The sequence below is a fragment of the Falco rusticolus genome, chromosome 7 (assembly GCF_015220075.1).
Source record: "Falco rusticolus isolate bFalRus1 chromosome 7, bFalRus1.pri, whole genome shotgun sequence".
Taxonomy (NCBI): Eukaryota; Metazoa; Chordata; class Aves; order Falconiformes; family Falconidae; genus Falco; species Falco rusticolus.
In genome coordinates, this window is record NC_051193.1 from 20,338,920 (window position 1) to 20,360,962 (window position 22,043).

Sequence of the window (22,043 nt, forward strand, 5' to 3'; positions counted from 1 at the left end):
TGATTGTGGAAGAGAGAGATGCTTTTTTATTTTAATTATACCTTAGCTATAAAAATGTTTCAGTGTCAATTCAAATGTTTATTTTATTTTATTCTACTTAGTAAACAGAAATATTTTATGTTCCATTTTAAATGTGTGGAATTTTGTGGGGGTTTTTGTGGGTTTTTTTTTGTAATGCACTCTTTTCATCAGCACAAGGTGAAATGCCTGGATGTAGTCACTGCTTTTTCTCTCGTATCTAAAAATGTTTCAGGTGCGTGGAGTATCTGATACAGGATAAAATTCTCTATTTCATACTAGATTTTCCATTGAACTTGTTAACACACATCCTGAAGTTGTAGATTTCATTTACTGAAAGCAATGAAATTTCTGTATGTATTTTGTTTTCATCAGAAGTCTGTTTCATAGTATCTTTCTTGTGATAGCTGTAGCTTGGAGTCTACTGTGAAAGCAGTAATTGGTCTTATCTTTCAGGGAACTGGCAAACTTGAAGTATCAGCATTTCTGAGAAAACCTCTAATACCAAATGTATTGTGAGAAGTGGGGAAGGGAAGATGTTTATTTCTGTAACTGTTCCCTTTGCAGGCTGGTCTAAAAAAATTATTACAAGCTGAATGAATTCTACACGGTAATTGAGACCATATCAATTGATAACAGTTGGCAGTGTTCATTATCAATTTGCTAAAAAGATTTCCTGCGCTTTGTGTCCTTGAGATAAGAGATGATACTCTGATGCATGTCTTTCCACAGGACCTGCTGTTCAGCGTGTGCGCTCTCAATATCATCTCCACCATTGTCTGTGCTTTGGCAACAGCAATGTGTTGCATGCAGATGGTTTCTTCTGATCTTCTGCAAATGGTGAGTATGCTTCGGTGACAACACAGGATATTGTCCGGTGCAGCATATTGTCATGATCTGCGTATACTCATTTGTGCCTACTCTTTGCTTATAAACATAAGCCTGTTTGTCTGTCTTTGTGTGGTGTTAGAGCTTGCATGTACGTGAGTGTATTTTTTCTATCTGCACGTATATATCAATATAGCATACAGATGTATACAGTATGAATAGCTACTGTGTTTAAAATGCTTACATCTTACGTTAGAGAGTTATATTCAGGATTTTGCAATTGAGAGTATGTTATTTTTGTTAATGAGGTTATTAATGAATGAGGTTCGGTTATATATGCACATTAAATTTTCTCTCATGTGTTTATTATCTTGCGTTTTCACACTATCTAGAGCAGTTACCTAGCTTTGAAATACTATTTTTCACTACTTTTCTGGTATGAGAACTATGAGTTACAAACTGGAACTTTTCGCAGCCCTGTGCCAATACCAGGGTTTTCACAAGGAAAACATGTTCAGCTTCAGAGTAGCACTTGTGTTTAAAACAAGAGGGAAAAGGATCATTAGCCTTCTGCATAGCCAGCTGCACTACAGGATGCTGTCTTGTTCTGGTTGGAAAAGACAGCTTTCCTATCCCAAATGAGCGCTGTGATTCTCAAGGTTTCAATGTGATGTTGAAACAAAAAAGAATAAATTTGAATTTGTTTGTATTTTGCAGGCCAGATATACTGTTTCAAACCCAGCTCTATTACTGGCTAATGTAGGAAATTATCCTCTATTTAATAGCAGGGCAGGCACACAAACCTGATACCAGGCACTTGTAAACCTCTTGTGGTTTAAAAGTTTGCATAGATAGAATACTGGCCCAGCAATTAGCTGCAAACCTTTTACAGAACAGAGAAATGTTGCGTAACCTGCTGCGCAGGCACGTAGTTGATTTTTAAATAAATAAATAATGCACTAGCTGCCATGGATATTGATCTAAGTGCATGAATTACACCGATAAGGCTGTGCTTTCTAGACAAGTGTTCAGTCACTGCGTTACAAACTTAGTTAAAGAGTATCTTCAATCTGTAATCTGGTGTTTACTTCACATAGTAGCGGATATCATTTAGGCACGGCAGATACATCTACACATTGCCTAAAAACGTATGTACCTAAAAAAGGTACATAAATGTATTTTTTAATATTGTGCATTCCTTGTGCAGGCTTGTAAACAGTGTTTATTTAATAGCTTTGTTTTGGATGTCAAACAAAACTGACAAAGTAATCATTTCAGCTGATGACATTGTATTTTAAACATTAAAGGACTTTAATTGCGGGTGTTCTTTCTTTACAGGCCCATTTCACTCCCCCACCCCCACCCATGACATTTGCTGCACGAATGCCCATTGACTAAAGATCTTTTTCACCTTGCAGTGATGACAGGGAGATCAAGTGATCACACCTGGAAAGATCTGTCTGTCTAGTGTAACAACGGTAGCAGTGATCCAGAAGTGTGACCGTATATATTCCAGGAATTTTAACCTACACTTAATTTGTGGCATTTAACAGTGTAAGAGGAATAAAAATGTAGAGATGACAATGAACCAAGAACAATACTCAAGTGCTTCTGACTGGCATGTGCAAGAAACAGTCATCTTAATAGGAAGTCAAATACTTTAAAAGCATGTTAATTTTTCTCTCTGCCACTTCATTCTTCTACCCTAAAATGCTTTCTTTACCACCTGGCAATGCTGCCATTGCATCAATTTCTTTTTGCTTCCTGTGCCTCCAGCTCTCTGTCTTCTTGCGTAGTTGTTCATTCTCCCACCCTTTCAGCTCCATTGACAAGAATTTTCTTCCGTCTCCACAGAAGAAGGGAATTATATCTATCTTTCTGCTCAGTCCCAGTCTTTTCTTGTTTATCCTTAAGTTTTTCCCTTTCTTTTTTCAGGTTGCTGAGCCAGATTCCTGCCAGGCCTAAGTGAGCGTAACTTCCCTGGGGCTACGCTGACTTAGACCAGCTGAACTCTGACCTGAAGATTTCTTTTTCATTCACTATTTTCAGTCTGCTGTCCCATGATCTGCAGTTGCCTTTAGCTCTACTACACTCAGGAATCTGATTTGCTTCCTTTTTTCTTGCTTGATAATGCTTGATTTTTACTTTTCCCTTTTACTTTTCACAAAGATATGCAACGTCTCTTAGCAGGGTTGTACCATACTGGAAGTTTAAGGTAGCAGCAGCAAGAAATACCACCCCTCTTAAATGAATAGGTTTTAATTATTTGGCTGATTCTTTTACTCTAGTATTCAAGAGCTATGTAGGCTCTCCTAGGAAGAGGAGGCATAAATATGTAATTCCTAGCCAGCACAAGCACTATGCAATAGGGAACATCCTCCTCAGGCATCATTAGGTTATCGTTAGGTCATCAGTTTTGTGATTCATGTGCTGTGTAAGTGGTCTTGTCTCAGAAATTAATCAGTTAGAATGGTGAATTTTGGCAAATTTCAAATAATTTCCAGTTTTCTTCTGGCATGATGCTGTTCTATGTGCTTCAGGTTTTATTGCCTAGCAACATAGAGCTGGTATATAATTCAGTCTCAAGAAAATCTGCAACAGTGTCTCATGAGTATCTGGCTTCTTGCTAACTTTTGCATACAGAGAGTATCTGATTTGTAAAAGCAAACTGACAGTATTATATTGGAAACTGCTACCTTCCGATGTACCAATCTTTTGGTAAAAATGCTGTGAAAAATACAAACACAAGCTGTCTGGTAGTAAGAGCAGATTAAGCTTTCCAATTAATTTGAAGGGTTTTTTTTATTTTTGGTTAAACGTAAGCCCGCCAAACAAACATTTGGTTTCAAGCACTAAAGAAAAATTCCTGTAAAACATTGCAAACTATTTGGTTATGGTGTTGTATTTTAGTTTCCTTTAATTTTTACTTTTGTACTGTTGTATGGAACACAAAACCCAGTATTTCTGTAGATTTTTCCTTCTTTGAGTTGACTTTCAGAAAGCACCACAATTTTTTTAACTCACTCTAACCTTTCTCGCCCTGTTAAGTATATGCAGGTGCTCAGTGTGGGGGGGAAATAAATCTACAAATTGTACTAAAGCTGCAAGAGTAAGTGGTACCTTAGTTAAAGATTGAAATAGCATTTGTTATGTGTTTCACTGCCTTAGACAGTTGAAGGCTGCACTCCATTACAGGGCTTCCCAGAATTGTTCTTTCTGTGTACACACCCCTTCAGCAGATAAGCGTGAATCAAATGAGATTATATCAAGGTTCTGTAATGTGAAGAAACATCTCTTAATAACCGAGCTGTCACTTCCATGATACATAATTTGTTGCCTAAGGCAGTTTCAGTTTGCATCGTCTGATGAATGGCTACTGCAAAAATTCACCCTGTTTTCTTCAAAAGTTAGCTACCTGAATTAGACAAGGAAATACAAGAAATTATGCCCACTGTGGCCAAGCTAAGGCATGAAGTACACCCATTCCAGTCCTCCTTCCACTCCAAATATATTTATGGAGTACTTTTTCCCAAAAGTACTGGCACTGATATCATTCAGTGTGTTCTGATTTTTATCACCATCACTGTTAGTAACTGTTTTTCATGTAATGTGATATCTAAAACAATCTGTTATTTTGTAAAGGAAATAAGGTAATGATGACACATGCAAGCTGTAACATTTAATGACTGTTTTCATCAGCGATAATGATAATTCAGCATGTCATTAACTTAATAGGCTGTAGTTAATATTTCTACTCAAATACTTCAAATAAAGCACCTCTGTATGAGGATAGTATCTTGCTAACATTGTTTAACCCGTTATCCTGGTGAAATAGTAATTAAAAAAAACACCACCACCCTTCAGGGTGAAGCCTCACGTTAAGTGAGAGTTAATCTTTAGTTATTGCATATTTTTATTATTTAACCTAATTATATCAAACCTGCACTATTACATTTTTTGGCACGAAGCTTGCTTACAGGTACTGTAAAGCCCAGATGACAGTCCTTTTAGAACTATGCATTGTGAATGATGTACATCCATAGAAACATCCTAAATGTAAATATAGTTGGATAAATAGCCCCCTCACTCCCACCACAATTAAAAATGTAAAATAGAAGCCTTTGGTGTAGGAAAGCTTTTGACTTTTTCAGAAAATGTACCATTTTCCATTTCATGTTTTATTGGTAGACTAAGAATATCTAATATTTAAGACTACTTAAAATAAGTCAGTACTTCAAGGAAGTTGTAGCATCACAGACTAGTCCCTCTCCCTCTGAGACTACAGAGCTGATGGATTGTTATAGCTAAAGGAACAGCAGCTGGAAACAACGGAGCAGGAAAATTTGAATCTGTGTTTTCTGTATCAAAATATCTTCTGTATTGCAATTTCCCTTTAAGAACAGGGACAAATTGGAAGAATCAGCCAGGATCCTTCTGTTCTTGCAGACAATTAGTGTCTACATTTCCCTCCAGGAGATAGTGATTGCACTGTTTCAGAAAAGGAAAAAATCAGCTGTCCAGGAGGACACTTAACTGAAGACAGAATTATAGACCCAAGTATATTGCAAAGAGCTTTCACTATGGATAACATGGCAATATTTAGTTATATGCATATATAAATTTTTATTTCCTGTTCTCAAGAATTAGCATATTTTTATTAATGACATATAGAGACTAAAACAAAGATAACAAACTCTGGAGTCTCCAAAGTCATTTCAAAGTTAAGTAGAAAATTTATAAAGCGTGATATGGAAGGCAGAGGTAATTACAAGCAGATATGGGAAATACTCTAGATGATAAGATTCCCTTAGAGCACTAGTTGTGTACTGGTGTGTGGCAATTACTGGTTTAGGTATGTCCTAGTTACCAAGCAGTGAATCCCTGTCCTTTCCATGGAGTCAGTAGTGCTGATCAGCTGCAGAATACGTAGAATAGAACATGGTTTTGATCTTTAGTGGGGATGTCCCATACTGGAAATACTGGTGAAGAGTTCTTAGTCTCACAGATCTGGGGTAGAAGGACTTAGCACATCGTATCACATTGGGTAACTGTTTCATTAGACAATTGTATTTACAGTTTTTAATGTTTCTTCAGTTCCTTAATTGGGACTCCTCTGTCAGCTTTTACTTCAATGTACTGAAAAGATTCAGAACATAAATAATAACCACCAATCATTCTAGTCACTTCAGTGACCACCTTAGAGATGACCTCTCAGTGAAGAGCTGGAAATCGGGTCTGGCAATAAAAAAAGCAAGTGAGTTTTGCAGGCTTATTCCTATCCATCTAATGGTGTTTATTTCACCTTGAAGAGCTAAAAACTGAGAGGTCTATTATCCTACAAAGCCCTGCCACCTCCACTGGGAAGTTACAGCGTATGTGTCTTGTAGGTTCTCAGCTTGCTGGGAGGGTCACTGGTGTCCAGCCCTACATCACCAGCTGTGTGGAGTTCTCAGTACTGTGGCACACCGACCCTTTGAGCGTAACGGCATTTTCAGAAAACTTTTACCTCTTCTGCTCCCACTGGAAGTGACACGCTTCTAACGTTTGTGTTTCTAATTCTCTGCTTGCTAACAACTTGCTGCTGATGCCACGGTGAACTTCTGCGTTGAATTCAGGCCCAAGAAGGGACAAAATGGCAACATTATACGGCTTTCTTGTTTACCCTGCTGCAACCAGATAGCGTGTTTTATTCTTCCCTCATACCTGCAAACCAAGTAACACATTAAGTAGTCCTTAGTGTGAAATAAAAATGAGGGCTGACTAACTCTGTCCAAGTTAGTGCCCAATTAAAACACGCAAGTTCTGTGTGCAGTGCGTGCTCTGTGTTGCACATCCATTTAGCACAGGTACTGATCTATGTGTAACGCCTGTTAGGTATCAGACACGTTCCACAGACTATAAAGTAAGTCCATCTTTAGTCAAAGGATGAGGAAAAAAACCCTGCATGTGTACAGTAATTTGAATGCCAAGCTTCTAATATCAGGTTGCTTATTTTCTTCTGAAAGCTCCCGGCATCCAACAGCTCCAGGTGGTCAACAGAAACGGTTGAGTATTTGGTATTTCCAGAGCTGGAGGATATCTATTTATGCCTAGTAAATATGTTCAAAATATTTATTGATAGCTATAAAATTATGTACAGCTTTCAACGCTGTTGGGTATTTACAGTGTTTACCAGTGGTGCTGTTTGCTGTTTATCCTTGTCTGCGACCATTTTCTATCCATTGCTTCTGCAGTGGCCCTGAGTTTAATCCTAAAAGCCTGGCTAGGAGAGCTGTTCAGTGAGTTGTTCCGCAGGGTGAGCTATAGTTTTTGAAATGACATTGAATGCAACTTGATCTTGTTTATACTTGTGACCCATCGGGCCACCCCCACTTTTGGTTTGGCAGTTCTGGTTATTGCCTTTCCTACTTGCCATCAACGTTTTGAGACTGATTATCAGTAACGACTGTCTTCTAATACCAAAAATTTGTGTTTCCTTGTGAAAGCATTTGTTGGTTCCTCCACCAAGTACAGCTTTGTCAGCTGTGGCATTTTCTTACTGTGTCTTTTTTTCTTACCTATGGGTTTTGTATTGTCTTTGCTGAACCCCTGCCAGCTTTCATCATTTGAGACTAAATCTTAAAGATGTTATAATATATTTTACTGTAGGAAGAATGAACTTTTGCAGGCTAGTAGAGACTAGTAGATAGGGTAGTATGGAATAAGATATGATTTAATTCCTGCTTATTAGCTTTCTGATTGATTTCTTAAGGATGTCTGTTCTTTGTGATAATCCCTTATATATGCTATTGTTTCATTTCCTGCTAGTCTCCCTCTTACAGCCTTTTTCACTTTAATTTCTGTGCTTTCCAGCAGGATGATATCACACAGGTAAACTGTTGTTTATAAACACACACCCCCAAACATGTGCATCTTTCATGTCTGTTTTGCCACTCATTTTCAGCGTTGGTCACACAGAGTTCGTTGCCATGATTTGTATTCACAGTAAAGGTTATTGAAAGGGATGCAAATGATCCTCCTGTTAAACTGAATTGCATCTGAACATTAGGTCTTTTCCTTCTTAAACCACAGCCTCTTCTACCCTGTGTAAAACCTTCCCCTTCTGTCACATCCCACAAAACGTATGCCGATAGTTCACTCACTGTAAAAGTGCTATGTGTTTAACTGCCTTGTTCTGAGGGGTGTCGAGAATATCACTCCTCATGTATGGCTGAATGAAACAAGCTCCAGGGACCCCGAGAATGGAAGGGATGGAGCTACATGTTCTCTGGTGCAAACTGAAGCTTGGCAGTGTACGGAAATAGTCTTGGAGAAGGTAATGAAAGCTGTACAAGAAAGTAGTTTACTTTCCAGACTGTACAAATGATCCAAATTATCAACTCTGTTAGGAAAATGAGTGTAGTCCTAAGTTTGGTGGAATCAAGCAGGGTACGAAATGTGAGCCAGAGGTATTCAGATATTTGTCTTCATTATGATAAACTTTCATATAGCTTTTAGGTCACTAAGTTGAAGTTTGTCTTGCTTCCTTTTTTCCTAAAAGACTCTTCATTGTATTTGGGATGGTAGCAGACTGGCGATTGCTGGTCATCGTGGTACTTAGGGCAGAATGTTGGTGTTGAACAGTTAATATGAATGTAATGTTACAGTTTGGGAAATGGCTGTTGAAAGATCAGGTGAACTTAGATCGAATTACTGCAAAAATGTAGTTTTATTCTCTAAGACAAACCCGTAGAAATGTCTGGTAGTAGTCAGGACAAGTGTCACAGCTCACGTGAGATCGCTTAACAGCATCAGACATTTTACATAACGAAGAGTAAATCAGGTAGATGTCATGTCTTTTATTCCTGGACCATCAGTAGACTACAGCGGCTGAAAGTCATTGATTGGCTCTAAGATACAGGGACAGAACATACTCTGCAGAAGGCGTTCCATATTTAATAGTTACTTCTGAAAATGTCTCCAGAGATCCAATTAGTAAGCAACTAATAGTTCATTTTCACAAACAACTGAAATTGGTCCTCCTGACCCTCTGTCGTGGTGCATTATTACGGGTTTGACCTTTGAAATAACATATGTAGTGTTTTTAATAGAATTAAGATGTAACTCAGCCTTACCATGTATTTTCTATGGTAATGTAAATTCAGCAAAACTGCGCAAGTTAAATTTGAAAAAGTGACAAATAGAAAACTGTGACATTAAAAGATTAAAGTAATTTACTTCCTATTTGCTGGATCTCCTAAACGTAAGCATTTTCCCTTTTATTTCACTGCTTCTTCAGTCTTTATCGTGGATTTAAACAAATAATAATGTAATGAGACAACAGTACAAAGACATATATTCTGCTGTACCAGTATGAAAAAGAAATGTGCCTTCAGCAGATTTTTTTAGTTCACTTGTTTTAAAAGACATGAGCTAAAGACCAAGTCATCTACTGATCCAAGAAAAGTGATGTGACAGCAGAAGCTTGCCTGGAGAAGAAATAATTCCTCTGTGGTTTTAGATTGCCTTTTGATGCCTTTTGATCCCTTTTGATCCATGGGACCATAGAAAGCCAGGTCAAGGTGGCTGGGTTCCAGTGTGATCTGCAGAGTGGTCCCTATTTGATCCTGAGGTAGTTTAAGCCTTCCCTAGCGGACTGGTTCGGTTACACTGTTTCTGATATAAAAGGTATCAATGGTTTCTTGATAGCACTGCTATGCTAGAAGCCGATTAGGTTCCCATCACAAATGTTGACAGTGGTTCTCAGTATTATTAATTTTTATTATTCAGTGTAGTTATTTTCTTTTTGGGTTTGAGATGTTTATATGAAATAAATGTTTTTCTTACTTTCGTACCAGTATTTAAAACCTTTACACCCCGTTTAAGTGTGCAGCGTCTGTATCGCCAAGCGACAAATGGCAATTAAGAATATTTTCTTTTACAAGAATAATAAAGATTAGTTATAAATGGCTTTTTTTTTGGAAATGAAAAATAGGTGGGATATTTATAGTTGTCTTATACAAAATTTAATGAATATGTGGTAGCTTGTTTCTAGTTTTGATATATTTGGGGTTTTGGGGCTGTGTGTGGTTTGGTTTTTTTCCTCTGTAAGCACAAGGCATTTCAGATTGGAAACAAAAACATGGAAATGGTTGTTTTAGTTTTATCTATTGTTCATCAGTTATTAAAATACAGCTGATTATGTAGTGCTACAATAAAATTGTATTACAAGATAGAAGTATTTCTTGAAAAGCCATTTAATTTTAAGTGTCTGTGTTTTGCACCCTAAGAGTGACTGGCTCTGAGGCACAGGTTAGTCTTTAGTAAAACCTTCTGCTGTACTTCGGCAATTTGATTCACACTCCTTGCTGATCTCAAATATTTTTATGCTTCCAGAAGTGTCTCTTTCATTTCACTATGGATATTAATGAAATTGGGTATCGTTCAGGATTGCTAATACTGACCTTTTATTAAAATTTTTATTATTGGTGGTGATGTTTCTACCATATGAAGGAACCTGACCTGTTCATTTTCAGTTTCTGCCACAGAGGCCACATTCTACCAATCCTGACTGCATGACTCCGCATGGAACTATCCTGCATCAAACCTTGGATTTTGATGAGTTCATACCACCAATACCACCTCCACCCTACTACCCGCCAGAATATACCTGCACACCAGTGATAGAGGCACAGAGGTGATTCTTCTTCTACAAACTGTGAAACTCTTTCAAAGAATATGAAGCCAAGTAGTGTTCTTCACTGACATTAGGTGCTTCTTTCCTAGAGAGATTGCATATGTTTTCTGCAAACTTGTTAGGATGCACCTGGAAACATTTGTGGTAAAGCGCTGCTGTGATAAGGGATACAGTCACGAAGTGGTTGAGCTTAACTAAGACAAGGATATCAATATTGAACTTAAAGCAGAGATCAGCTTATAGGTTGATTCTTTCACAGTTGTTTGACATTATACACCTGAAGTTGAATATGAGATTTAACTTTCCAAGGAAATCATTGCAGTTAGTGTGTCTTAATGTGGAGTAACGAAGAACATTAATGACTGCAAAATGGGCTGGTAGAGATGGCTGGCATCCAGAAGGAAATAGAATTTTTAAAGCTACCGTGTGAATGAAGGCTTCATTTTGGTGGTTGTCATGGTTTGACACCAGCCTGCAACGAGGTACCATGCAGCTGCTCACTTACTGCCCTGGCTCCTGGTGGGATGAGGGAGGATAATCAGGAAAAGGTAGAACTTCGGGTGGTTTGAGAAAAGAGCAATTTGATAATTGAAATAAAAATATAATAATAATGGTAATGAAAGGGAGAGAGAAAGAGAGGAATAAAACCCAAGGGGGAGGGATTAAAAAAAACAAAACCCCCCAAACAACCCCCCCCAAATCAACCCAAAAAACCAAGTGATGCACAGTGCGGTTCCTCACCCTGCGCTGACCGATGCCCAGCCGGTCCCCCAGCAGTGATTGGCAGCCCCCGGCCAGCCCCCCCAGTTTATATACTGAGGTGACGTTCTATGGTATGGAACAGCCCTTTGGCCAGTTCGGGTCAGCTGCCCTGGCTGTGCCCCCTCCCAGTGCCTTGTGCCCCTGCTCACTGGCAGAGCATGGGAAGCTTGGAAAGTCCTTGATTTAAAGTGAGCACTACTTAGCAACAGCTGAAACATCCCTGTGTTATCAACATTATTCTCATGCTAAATTCAAAACCACAGCACTGCACCAGCTGCTAAGAAGAAAATTAACTCTATCCCAGCTGAAACCAGGACAGCTGTCTGATAAATTTCTTCAATATAATTCTCTATGGTGTGTTGGCTTTGAATTCAGGGAACGCTCTACATCGCTGTAGTGTAGATAATAGTTTACCAAATAAATCCAGTGCCATTTCTTGATTATATTAAGTTTACTTGTTTGTGTTTTTTAAACAGAGGTCTCCACTTGGACTTTCCTCATTCCCCATTCAGTGCTTTATACGAAGTAACCATTAACAGCCCGGGAATGCTGTATCCAACTGAGCTGCCCCCTCCTTATGAGGCAGTGATCGGAGAGACACCCGCCAGTCGGGTAAGGAGAGCCAAAGGAAATTCTTTATGTAGTTTTCAAGTTTTTTGGATGCAAAACAATTTTAAATAAATATAACATAATTTAGGAGTTAGTTGCACTTTGGGGGAACAACCATTAGAAGGTATTTATATTCCTTATACAAGCTTTTCAGACCATTATCTTCAAAAAGGTTTAACTAACAACTTTTACGTAATGTGTATTCTCCTTATATTCTTGCATGTTTGGGCAAATACTTATCAGAGTAGTGAAATTTCTGCTGATACCATCTGTTTAAAAAGTTGTATGATACTTGGTTGTCAGTAACAAAAACCTAGAATGGATTGGAATCACCAAAGCACGGTGGTTTTCCTTATCTGAGAAGGATAATGTTGTTTTAAAATAAGATTGTATTTTTTAATTTCTATAGGTAATAAGAAATCTTGATTAGGAAGCAGGTGCATTTTCTAAAATACCCCTACATTTGTAAAATATTTCTTATTCCAGCTACAGATGATAGTGGCTATACCTCACTTCATTATACTACTTTTAGCTGGAGCTCCACACAACAGTGTAGGTTTAATAAGGAAAAAGATAACTGCGTGTCTTGTAACATGTAATGCTATAACTTGTGTGTGTTTGTGTATGTGTGTATAGCATAATGCTCATGGGACACCTGGTTTTGTGCTGTGTGTGATCTGAGCCAAGATAATTACAAAATTCCATTTTAAACTCTGTGTGGTGATAGAACATGTACTTGAAAACTAACAAACCCCTCAGATTAACAACGTTAAAAATACACATTTGCAGTCCCCCACTCATGTCAGATTTCAGATCATGTTCTGGAAAAATACTTGGAGCATCTGGTACTGGTACTGGTATAGGTTCTTGTAATGGTGTGCTCCAGTCTTGATGGGTTGCCTTGAACTCTGTGCCAGATTTCTGCTTTAGTAGTTGTAAGATACAGCCTCTGTAAGGAGGCTCCTGTCAGCCACCAAATTGCTGGAATTGATTCCTGTTTCAGAGTTACATTAGCTGATAAGAAACCATACAGAGCAAAGATTTGAATGATAAAAGCACAGAGATGTGTTCTTCCTATGTGTTTATTGCTTATACTTACGGCTGTTATGGCTTTTAATAGCTTCTGCTGTTATTGGTTACTCCAGAGAGCGCATAACACCTATATTCTGAACTTTGAGAAATAATCCAATATACTTCAGACAAATATTGACATTACACTTTTTGCCTTCTATTTTACTCTATAGTATCAGCTCAACGGAAACTGGAATTATAATGTATCTGCATGTACAGCCAAAGCGAATCTGAGTGAAGTTCTACTTGAGATGATTTGTGGTGATTGAATCAGCGGTCACAGATGGGAAAATACTTAAAATTGCTTTTAGAAGCTGTAGTTTCTTGCAGGCTTCAGTAAAAACTCAAAAAGTGAAACATTCTAGATACTGCTTATCAGTTGTTAATAGCACTGTGGAAATACGTGTTCAGGTTGCCAATTGCACCCAAAAAACAAAGGGAAGTACTTCGCATTTCCCCAGAATATAACACTGAAAAGTTAGCTAGTGATTTTTTTCATGCTGGGGGAAACCCCAACTGAAACCACAAAACTAAAGAAATTATACAATTTTTTACTATTATACGCAAGAAGATTATTAGGCTAATTAATAAGGCAAGCATCTGAGAAAAAAAGAATGTTGAGATGCACAGTCCCTGACAAAAATGCAATTAAAAACCTCCAAGATATGCCTAATTTTGCAGCTTCTAGAAGTGACAAAGCAGCTTCTGATAACTCTTCTAATCCTTGCCTTGTAGCATGCCTTCTGCCACCGGCCACAGTAAACAGGCCAAACATTGCACTACCTTTGGTCTATTTGGCTATAATAAAATGAATCAGTATTAACTGCTTAGGAGTGAAGTTCTCTTCTGAATAGCAAAATTGGAGTTTCCAAGGCCATCTCCTCCCTAAAGTATTTTTTATCCATTTTCCATCCTCCTTCCTTTATAGTAACTCAGAGGAACATGCAAGCCCTGGAGGAGCTGATATTTTTCAGTAATCAAAAAAGAAAAAAATTGGCAAAAGTGGTATGAAGTATACATGGTTTGGGGGGAAACAAAAGGATCATCTCTGTAGTAAGAATTCATATGTGGTACTAAGTAGGGTTTAGAAAAGTGTCTATTTATACCTGAGCACAAAATCACTTTGAGCACTCTTGTAATTGGGATTAGTTTGCATAAGCCTCAACATCCAGCAGCAAAACAGCACCAGCATATAAGAAAAATGTAATTTAGCAAGACATGATTTAAAGCAGCAAAGACATGCTCTTGCAAGAAGAGCACAAGCTTTAATAAGTAGATGTATTGATGGTTATTTTTATGGCATCTGGGGTCAGTGTCAGTGACTTGCTTATTTCTCTGGCCACCTGGATTCCAGGAGTGTTTGTTCTAATCATGAGTGAAAATGAGCGGTGACTTTTAATTTCTAAATGGTGATAAATAGGTAGTTTCTTACCAGGGGTGAGTTTATATATGCCTGGTAGTTGCTGGTTCAGAGCACTTGTAGGAGCAAAATACCAACAGGTGCTGAGGATTGGAAGTGAAGTACACTGGCAATGCCAGCTAAAGCCTGCACGGTGACTTCGTACCAGACACCTTCCTCGACAACAAGAGCCCTAACCATATTTTTTGCAGTGTCCCAGTAAATCTGTAAATGGAGGAATGGAATGGAGCCAAAGTCTAAGACAGTTTTAGGCCTACAAGAGGAATAAAATGGAGTCCCAAATTCTTACGTGATGCAAATGCTCCCGTATAGTACGCACTGAGCTATGGTACAGTGTGAACTGGAATAATTAGATTTATAAATCCCTCGAAGGCAGGCTTTGCAATGGAAAGAAATCATGGCAAAACTTCAGCTATGTAAATGCTTTTTGGGAACCATGATGTAATAATGTCATAATTGTAAAACCTCTTACCAGGCATCAAGCAATAGGTTTTTGTTTGTTTTTAAATGGATTGAGGTCTGTAGAATTTTACTAAATTGTATCAAATTAGACTCAGTATTTCATGTGTTTTCACAGACAGCAAATGTCAGTGCTAATTGAAGTGGTTGCGTCAAACTAAAAAAACTGCTGTTGTCATTTGTACTGATTAGGAATTCCCATTTTATGACTATGAATAGAAGTTTTTTCACACTTTTACGTGCAAAATATTGACTAGGATATAGAAAAGATGAGAACAAACAGATTGGGCCTGTGGGTGAATTATACCAGTGACTTTTATAAGGTTTGCTGTGCAGGCTTGTTAAAAGCAACGGATTTCTTCCCTTTTCCTATTGATAGCTTAGTCACTGTCTTTATCAGCTTTATGTCTGAGGATGTGCAAGTCAATAAGGTGGTGTTACCCTAGGCTGTGCAGGAACCTGTATGAAACCATGTGATGTCCCTGTGACCTGACTAAAAATTGTTAGTGTTACCTACTATAATTAAAACCATGGTTCTCCTTTTCCCCCAAGCCACAAGGTTAATCAATTCCAAATGCATATGAAATACATTCAGCAATTACTCTTGTGAATGGAGAAGGAACGAGGGAAGGAAAAGGAACAATTAACACATTGATCAGATAGGTTTAAATGGCTTATGTTTTGCAAAATATGACAAAACTCTGAAAAAAGTAGAAATGAAAATTGAGATTATATCCCTGATTTCCTCTGCATGCCTGAAATCTTTAAATCTCTCATCTTCTCACTATTAAGGGTGGCTGGTTGTTAACCTATGGGGCCTCTGAATGATAAACCTTAAAGATGATGAGTGCTTTTTTCTATGTGGGGGATTTTACATAGAGGAGAATATTCACAGTCTTCCATTTGGTCTCAAAAAGCAATTTATGTGTGTGTGTGTATTTGTCCCATGCATTTGTCATATTGTTGGGGTTTGGTTGTGAGGTTTGTTTGGTTGGGTTTTTTTAATTTCCAGCAGTTGTAATTAGAGAAAACTATAATATAATATAGTCTGCAGTGTATAAGCAAGCATCCAGAAGTTAAGCTTAAGGTACCATGTCCTTTGTTTTGCATAGTAATGAGTCACCTGTGAGAATGTTGTCTTATTTATACAGCCTCATGTCTTTAGGTGTGTTGCTGCAGGGTTTTCAGCCTCTGTAGGAGCCTCTGAGGTGAGGCAGAGCCTGAGATGTGTCATGGCTGAGCTTTTGTGTCTGTCTAAATTCCAAAGGATATGAAAGACTGATACAAATCTCCTTGCATGGAGGAGAGTGCTGAGAACAGTTCCTCTCTGTAGTTTCCTTGACTAAGACATGACTCCTTACCTAGGTGAGCTGAAAGATTCTCAATGTTAACACCTAACTGCAAGGTAAAATAGTTTGTCTCCCGCCCACATTGGAATACACCTTGGGAACACGGTGTGCTCTGTGCAAGCCCTGTTCCAACAAGGTGTCAAAGCAGAGTACTGAGAGCTGTTCTCTGGCTTGTGTCAAATGACCTTATTCCCAGGTCAAAAAATTCTCTCAATGCTCTAATTGTTCCCTTTGGCAAACTAAGCAGAGAATTAAAAAAAAAAGGATGTGAAGACTGAACTGTCGTAATCTAGGAGCGTTTGTGTAATAGGAAAGTAAGGTGTGTAAATACAGTGCATGTATTTCTTCTACCTGTAAAATAGTGTGGGGTTTTTGAGAGATGCAGTATTTTGATTTCAAGTATTGCTAAGATAGCTTTTTTCACAAGCCTTAAGTTAGCTTTATATGCTGTGTAATAATGTTAGGTTAAATTTACTAGGTCAAAGCTACAGATGGTTCTTTTTCATTAGTACAGGTCTGCTAAAACCTCAGCCTTGCATGTAACTCGTTTTATAGGTACTAGACAATGTCACTACTGCTGCCAAGTGACCGGCAGAATGTAGGTCAATAAATGTTTCGGAACAAATATGCAGAATATATTTCCCTGTCAATGATTAGGAATTTATGAAACCACCTAGACTTTAAAAGAACCTTTAGATTTTTGAAAAGAAACACACAACCTTAAAACACCATATTATTTCTTCCAAAATGCAGTTAGTGTGAATTTTCTCCAGCACAAAGCCTATTTGAGAACACTTGTTACTTCTCCAGTTAGTTCCCAGCACTTCCACAGTTAGTTCCGAGGAATGTTCTGCATCTTAGAGTGACACAACTAATTTATATTTTTACCACAGATGTGATATTCTGCTTCAATAAAGGAAGATCCTTTAAGAAATTTCCAAGCAAATTGTTTAAAATGAGTGATTTCACTTTGCCTCCCAGTCCTTTATCCACCTATTGCTGAGTTAAAGTACTTCTGGTACTGTCCATGTTTAGAGTTGTATTTGCTAACCCTTAGGCTTAAAATCACTTTAAAAAACTAAATGTATCAAAAAAAGTTTCTGTGGACAGATAGATAAAAAAAAAATATGTAAGCACAGTAAGTTACGTGTATATGTGTGTGCATTAATCTATGCTGGCACCGTGCACTGGAAGCTCTTTCCTTAATAGTTTCAGAGTAATAGTGGTTCACATTCAGGTTTTTAGAGGGACAGATACAAATTAAGCTCTTGACAAAAACGTTTTCACAGAGGTGACTGATGTTGATTTCTAGACTCTGTCACCAACTGTAACAAGCTTTTACTAGTTAATTGTGGCCCTACAGACAGAAGCAGAAATGCGTTCTGCTGAAGGTAGTATCAGTCTCATTCCTTCAACTTCTCTTTTTTTTTTTTTTTCCTGTCATTTATTGTTACCAGCTATTTATTGGAGCCATTTTTTAAATAATCGTGGTTTAAAACAACTGCTACAGATTTAATGAGGTTTGCAACAAGGTCTAATCAAAAGTCTTATCAAAATCAGTAGAAAGAATGTTTCCTAGATTTCAGGTGCTTAGGGATCAAGTCTTTCCAGCAGGACTGATTCTGTATTCTTTTCACATAATTCTCAAAATTGAAGGGAAGGTCCACTTAGATCCATCCTTTCAGTAAAAAAGTGAGTCCTCCTATCTCCCATCAGCAGTCTGACAGGCTGGAGAGCACCCTGCATGGGTGCCACTTGGGGTGGCAGTGACGTTACAGGCCCTAAAAATACATTCGGCGTTAACATCTCAGCAAACAACCAAAGGAAAATACTGCTCTTGTGCTTGTCTTTACGGCTTCTGCTGCTCCTTGCCCTCGTTTAGTGTGATACAGTGTGGTAGGAAAAAAGCATAATATGGAAAAACGCAGCCTGGAGAAAGACATTGCTTGTGATAAGATCAATAGTTTTAAGCATTGCAGGCATTAAGTTTGTTAGGTGGGCCTGCAGCCCCGGCTGCCTGTGAATTCCAGATGAATTTAGCTTGTAGATTCTGGAAAAATGAAAACTTGCTGTAAGCATGTTCCTTTGCCCTGCTGCATTTGTCTCTGACCCAAAGACATTGTTAAATACTGTATCTTTAAATAGCTTTCGATCTGAATAACAGCTTATAGATCGTTGTTGTTGCACAGTCAGGTGTGTTCTTCAGAATGTTGTTTTGGTAAATCGCAGGTGATCATGCTGTTTAAATAAGCAGTTTTCTTTTAGGTCACTGGTACGGATCAGCAAGTGTCCGAGTCCAGCCTGGGTGAGAGGATCACGGCCCTGGATTTCAGCACACAAGGTGATCATACCATTGTGTTTGTCTACTTGAGAAAGACATTACAGGATTTTTGAGTGGTCTTTTCCTTCTTTTCTTCTTCTGCCCTTCCCAATGGAGAAAGAAGGATTTGCTTTCAGATTGTTCATGGCAAGAAGAACATTTTCACAGTCATAAGCTGATGCGGCTGGAAATGCAGAGGAGAGTTTTGCTCAGCAAAGCATGCTCTGTAAAGCCCTTTGAGGCAGTGATGGTAACTGTCATTTCTCTTTGAAGAGTCGTGCGTATAAGTGGCAGTTTGTTTCTCATTGTCAGCAACCACAGGTGCCTTCCTGATAGTCCACACACCTTCTCAGCGTAGCAGTCTCCTGCATGGCTTCCAGAAGCCTGAATAGGAAGCTTCCTGCCTGAACAATAGATTTTGTGAATGCAAGTAGATGAGTAGCAGCACAGAGCCCATTTGTTTAAAATTTTAAAGTTACTAGACCAGGCCTTGTTACCGCATCTGTTGACACGGAGGGCTTTTTAAACATCCAAGCCTCATTGGATCATGAGGTGTTGAGCAGTTTCTACAAAATAATGATTTTAGTAAAACCTCCATTAAATACTTTTTCCACATCATATGCATGTTGTATTAATGATCAGACTGGCAGGTGTTCTCAGTTAGTACACTTAGGGCAGAGAGGTGCTGGCAGAGTGGTCCAAAAAAGAGAAATAGTCCTCTCCCGCCCAGCATCCTGAGCAGGACCGGCAGCCTCGCAGGTTAGTGACGAGCATCTGCTCCTGTGCACACAGAGTGGCTCTTCTGTGCAGCAGGACTCCCATTTCCAAAGCCACTGGTGGTTAACTTTACTGCTAATTTGTTATTATTTTTTTAAAATACCCTGGTGTTTAACAACTGCAATGGAGTGTGACAGCTGGAGGTGACTAGCTTTTAAGTGCTGCTGTTAACAAAGGGCTGTGTCTACAGAACTAGTTCCTAAAGTTCGTAAGTACATTTGGACTTCACATTCACATACGAAAGTCTGAGTTTTAAGGCCAGTGCTAGAGTTCTGACTATCAGGAAGCAGTGGACCACCTCTCAGGCCAGAGTTTTGATCTTATTGTGCTGTGCACGCTCGAAAGGGAACCAGGAAGGTCCTCGGGCATGTTTTATTCATGTAAAATCAGTCAGGTCTCACCATGCCATGTCCTTTGAGCAGTGATTGCTTCTCACCTGCTTTAGGCCCCTCCTCCTGCCATCTGTAGTGCTGGAAAAACTGCCAGTGGAAGAGTAGAACAGTAAGAAGCTGTAAATACAGTTTAAGGCCCTTAAGTCCAGGCAGCAAATGGTACAAGCCACCATGTTCTAATGATCGATTAAATCGAATCAAACCAGAGAGTTTGCACAGTGAAGATCTGTGCTCTGAAGACAGGCACAAACTGGATGCTTTCATTTTTATCCATACAAACTTTATAGATATTTAAAAGCTTGAGTTAAGGGAATATTTGCAAAGAATCATGACTAGGTAAAAAAAGATACCTGGGGACTCATCACAAATACAAATGGCCCTATAAGCCACTGCAGCTTTGCACCTAACACATAATAAATGGTGCATATTATGAGGTTTTAGTGTAATGTAGAGGTATAGAGGTATTTCCATTATTGATTATTATGTCCTTTTTGGCAAAGTTATGATGGCCTTCTAAGTGTTACAAATCTATTTCCTGGAAGGCCCAAAAGAAAATAGTCGTTGTTTCATTTTATGTAAGAAGAAAATGTTCTTCATAAAATCCAACCTCATGAATATTTGATTTTCATTTTGATAGCTAATTTCCCTATACCGTAGGAAAGCTCACTGCTTCCTAGACCACAAAACATGGGAGCACTTAACAAATGTTCTCCAATTCACTAAAAGGTCCTATTTTCCTATTCCTGAACAAAACAGTTAAATACTTTTGTCTCATCAATATGGTTAGTGACAGCTGTTGTGCAAAACAAGAGCGTAAGAGGCTGCCGAGCTGAATAGAATTATGTGATGTGTACTTTGTAAATATTTTGATTTTAGATGTAGGACTTCAAGGAGCTCCAGTCTGATATGGGAGAAGTGTTGTCTGTATTACTGGGGCCTGGAGACTCGATTGTCTAGTTTTATTTTCTTTATTTTTGACATGACTTGGGGAATAATGCAGAGGCAAATACTTACTTCCATGCAGGGGGCCTTTTTCACTCCTAACATATTTGTAGACATGATGGAGGAAGTGTTAACAGTCTCAGTTTTTAATACAAAGGACTTCAAAGATGGTGTGGCCTCGCACAGAATGTTTTGTTTCTACCTGAAGTGTGTGTGTCAGGTATGGAACATCTCTGGCACACAAAACGATGGTGAATTCTCATTTGTAAAGAACTTGGATAAATGCTTCAGGGAGCTGATGATTGATTGGAAAGTGTTAGGTGCAAAGCTAATATTGACAGCAGTGATAGGTTTAAAAGTGATGAGAACCATGTTTTTTCAGCATTTTTATAAAGTTTTACTTTTTCTACTACAGACAATCTCACCGTTTACCAGAGACACCAGTAGTGAAAGAGCTGTTCCCATCCAAATGTAGCTACAGCTGATGCTGTGCTGTCGGTGCCCCAGCATGCTTGTTAGTTGAAACAAATTCTTGAGGACAGCACAAACTGTCTTTGCTGAGGGACACCAGAAACAAGTCAGTTACTTCAGTCTCCTTTTTGCTTTGGCAGTCTGTCATCTGAAAGCTGTTGAGTAACTATTAATGTACTTGCCAATTGCTAAATTAAAAGCAGTGTATTGAAAATGGGGTGGGGGAAATGGGGGAGGGGCACAAAGTCTTTATTTTTCTGTGAATGTCTTGTTTTGCAGTTTCTGTTGAGAGCACCTCTTTGATGGTCTCTGAGGCTGTTGATGTCCCAGACCGTAGCTACTCCTCTGAAGATCTTTGTTCACTGGAAGTTCAAGGATCTCTCCATTCTGCAGATCTCTCTCCCTACTGTACAACCCCCAAAGGGGCTACGGACCAGAGCTGCAGCATGCTGGGTTACAGCACCCGCTGCAGGTTCCACAGAACTCGCTCGGAGGGTTGTCCTGATGAGGATGACAGTTCCCACAGCCGGGCCTCTACAGACAGGTCTCAAGGACAAGAAAAGAACTGTGCCCATGGCAGGTCCTCGGACTGTTCCTCAGAGCATTTCAGCCCCTCAGAAAGAGAACTGCCGAGTTCTGCTCAAGAGAGCAATGCCACGCCGCTGCTGAAGCAAAAGAAAATGTGCTGTGTGGACTTTAGCCAGCCTCCTGTCCCTTCCCAGACTTCTCCCCGTTTTGGGCCCGCAAATACTTCATCATATGCGAGTGGCCACGAGAGTGCTGTCCGGCAGCATCACATTACAAAATGCCGAATTTCAAATATAGTCCGATCAACTAGTGACCCTGTATCATGTTCATCTTACACAGAAGGTAGGTGCAGTGCCACAGGGCTGGTGGAGCGTGGGACAAATGAGTGGTGATTTATGCAGCGACTGATGCTGCTGGAAAC

General features: G+C 38.9%; 1 protein-coding gene across 3 annotated transcripts in view; it reads left to right on the forward strand.

The window, feature by feature from the left end:
* FAM189A1 (family with sequence similarity 189 member A1) overlaps positions 1-22,043 on the forward strand; it is a 147,404-nt gene that overhangs the window by 116,175 nt on the left and 9,186 nt on the right. For 2 of the 3 annotated variants that reach the window (XM_037395483.1, XM_037395485.1), the window contains exons 5-10: positions 751-858; positions 7,699-7,716; positions 10,362-10,522; positions 11,761-11,896; positions 18,458-18,533; positions 21,374-21,964. In XM_037395483.1, the coding sequence (XP_037251380.1) occupies positions 751-858; positions 7,699-7,716; positions 10,362-10,522; positions 11,761-11,896; positions 18,458-18,533; positions 21,374-21,964 (1,090 nt within the window). The remainder of the gene's footprint in view (positions 1-750; positions 859-7,698; positions 7,717-10,361; positions 10,523-11,760; positions 11,897-18,457; positions 18,534-21,373; positions 21,965-22,043) is intronic. The other variant, XM_037395484.1, reaches the window with a different exon arrangement.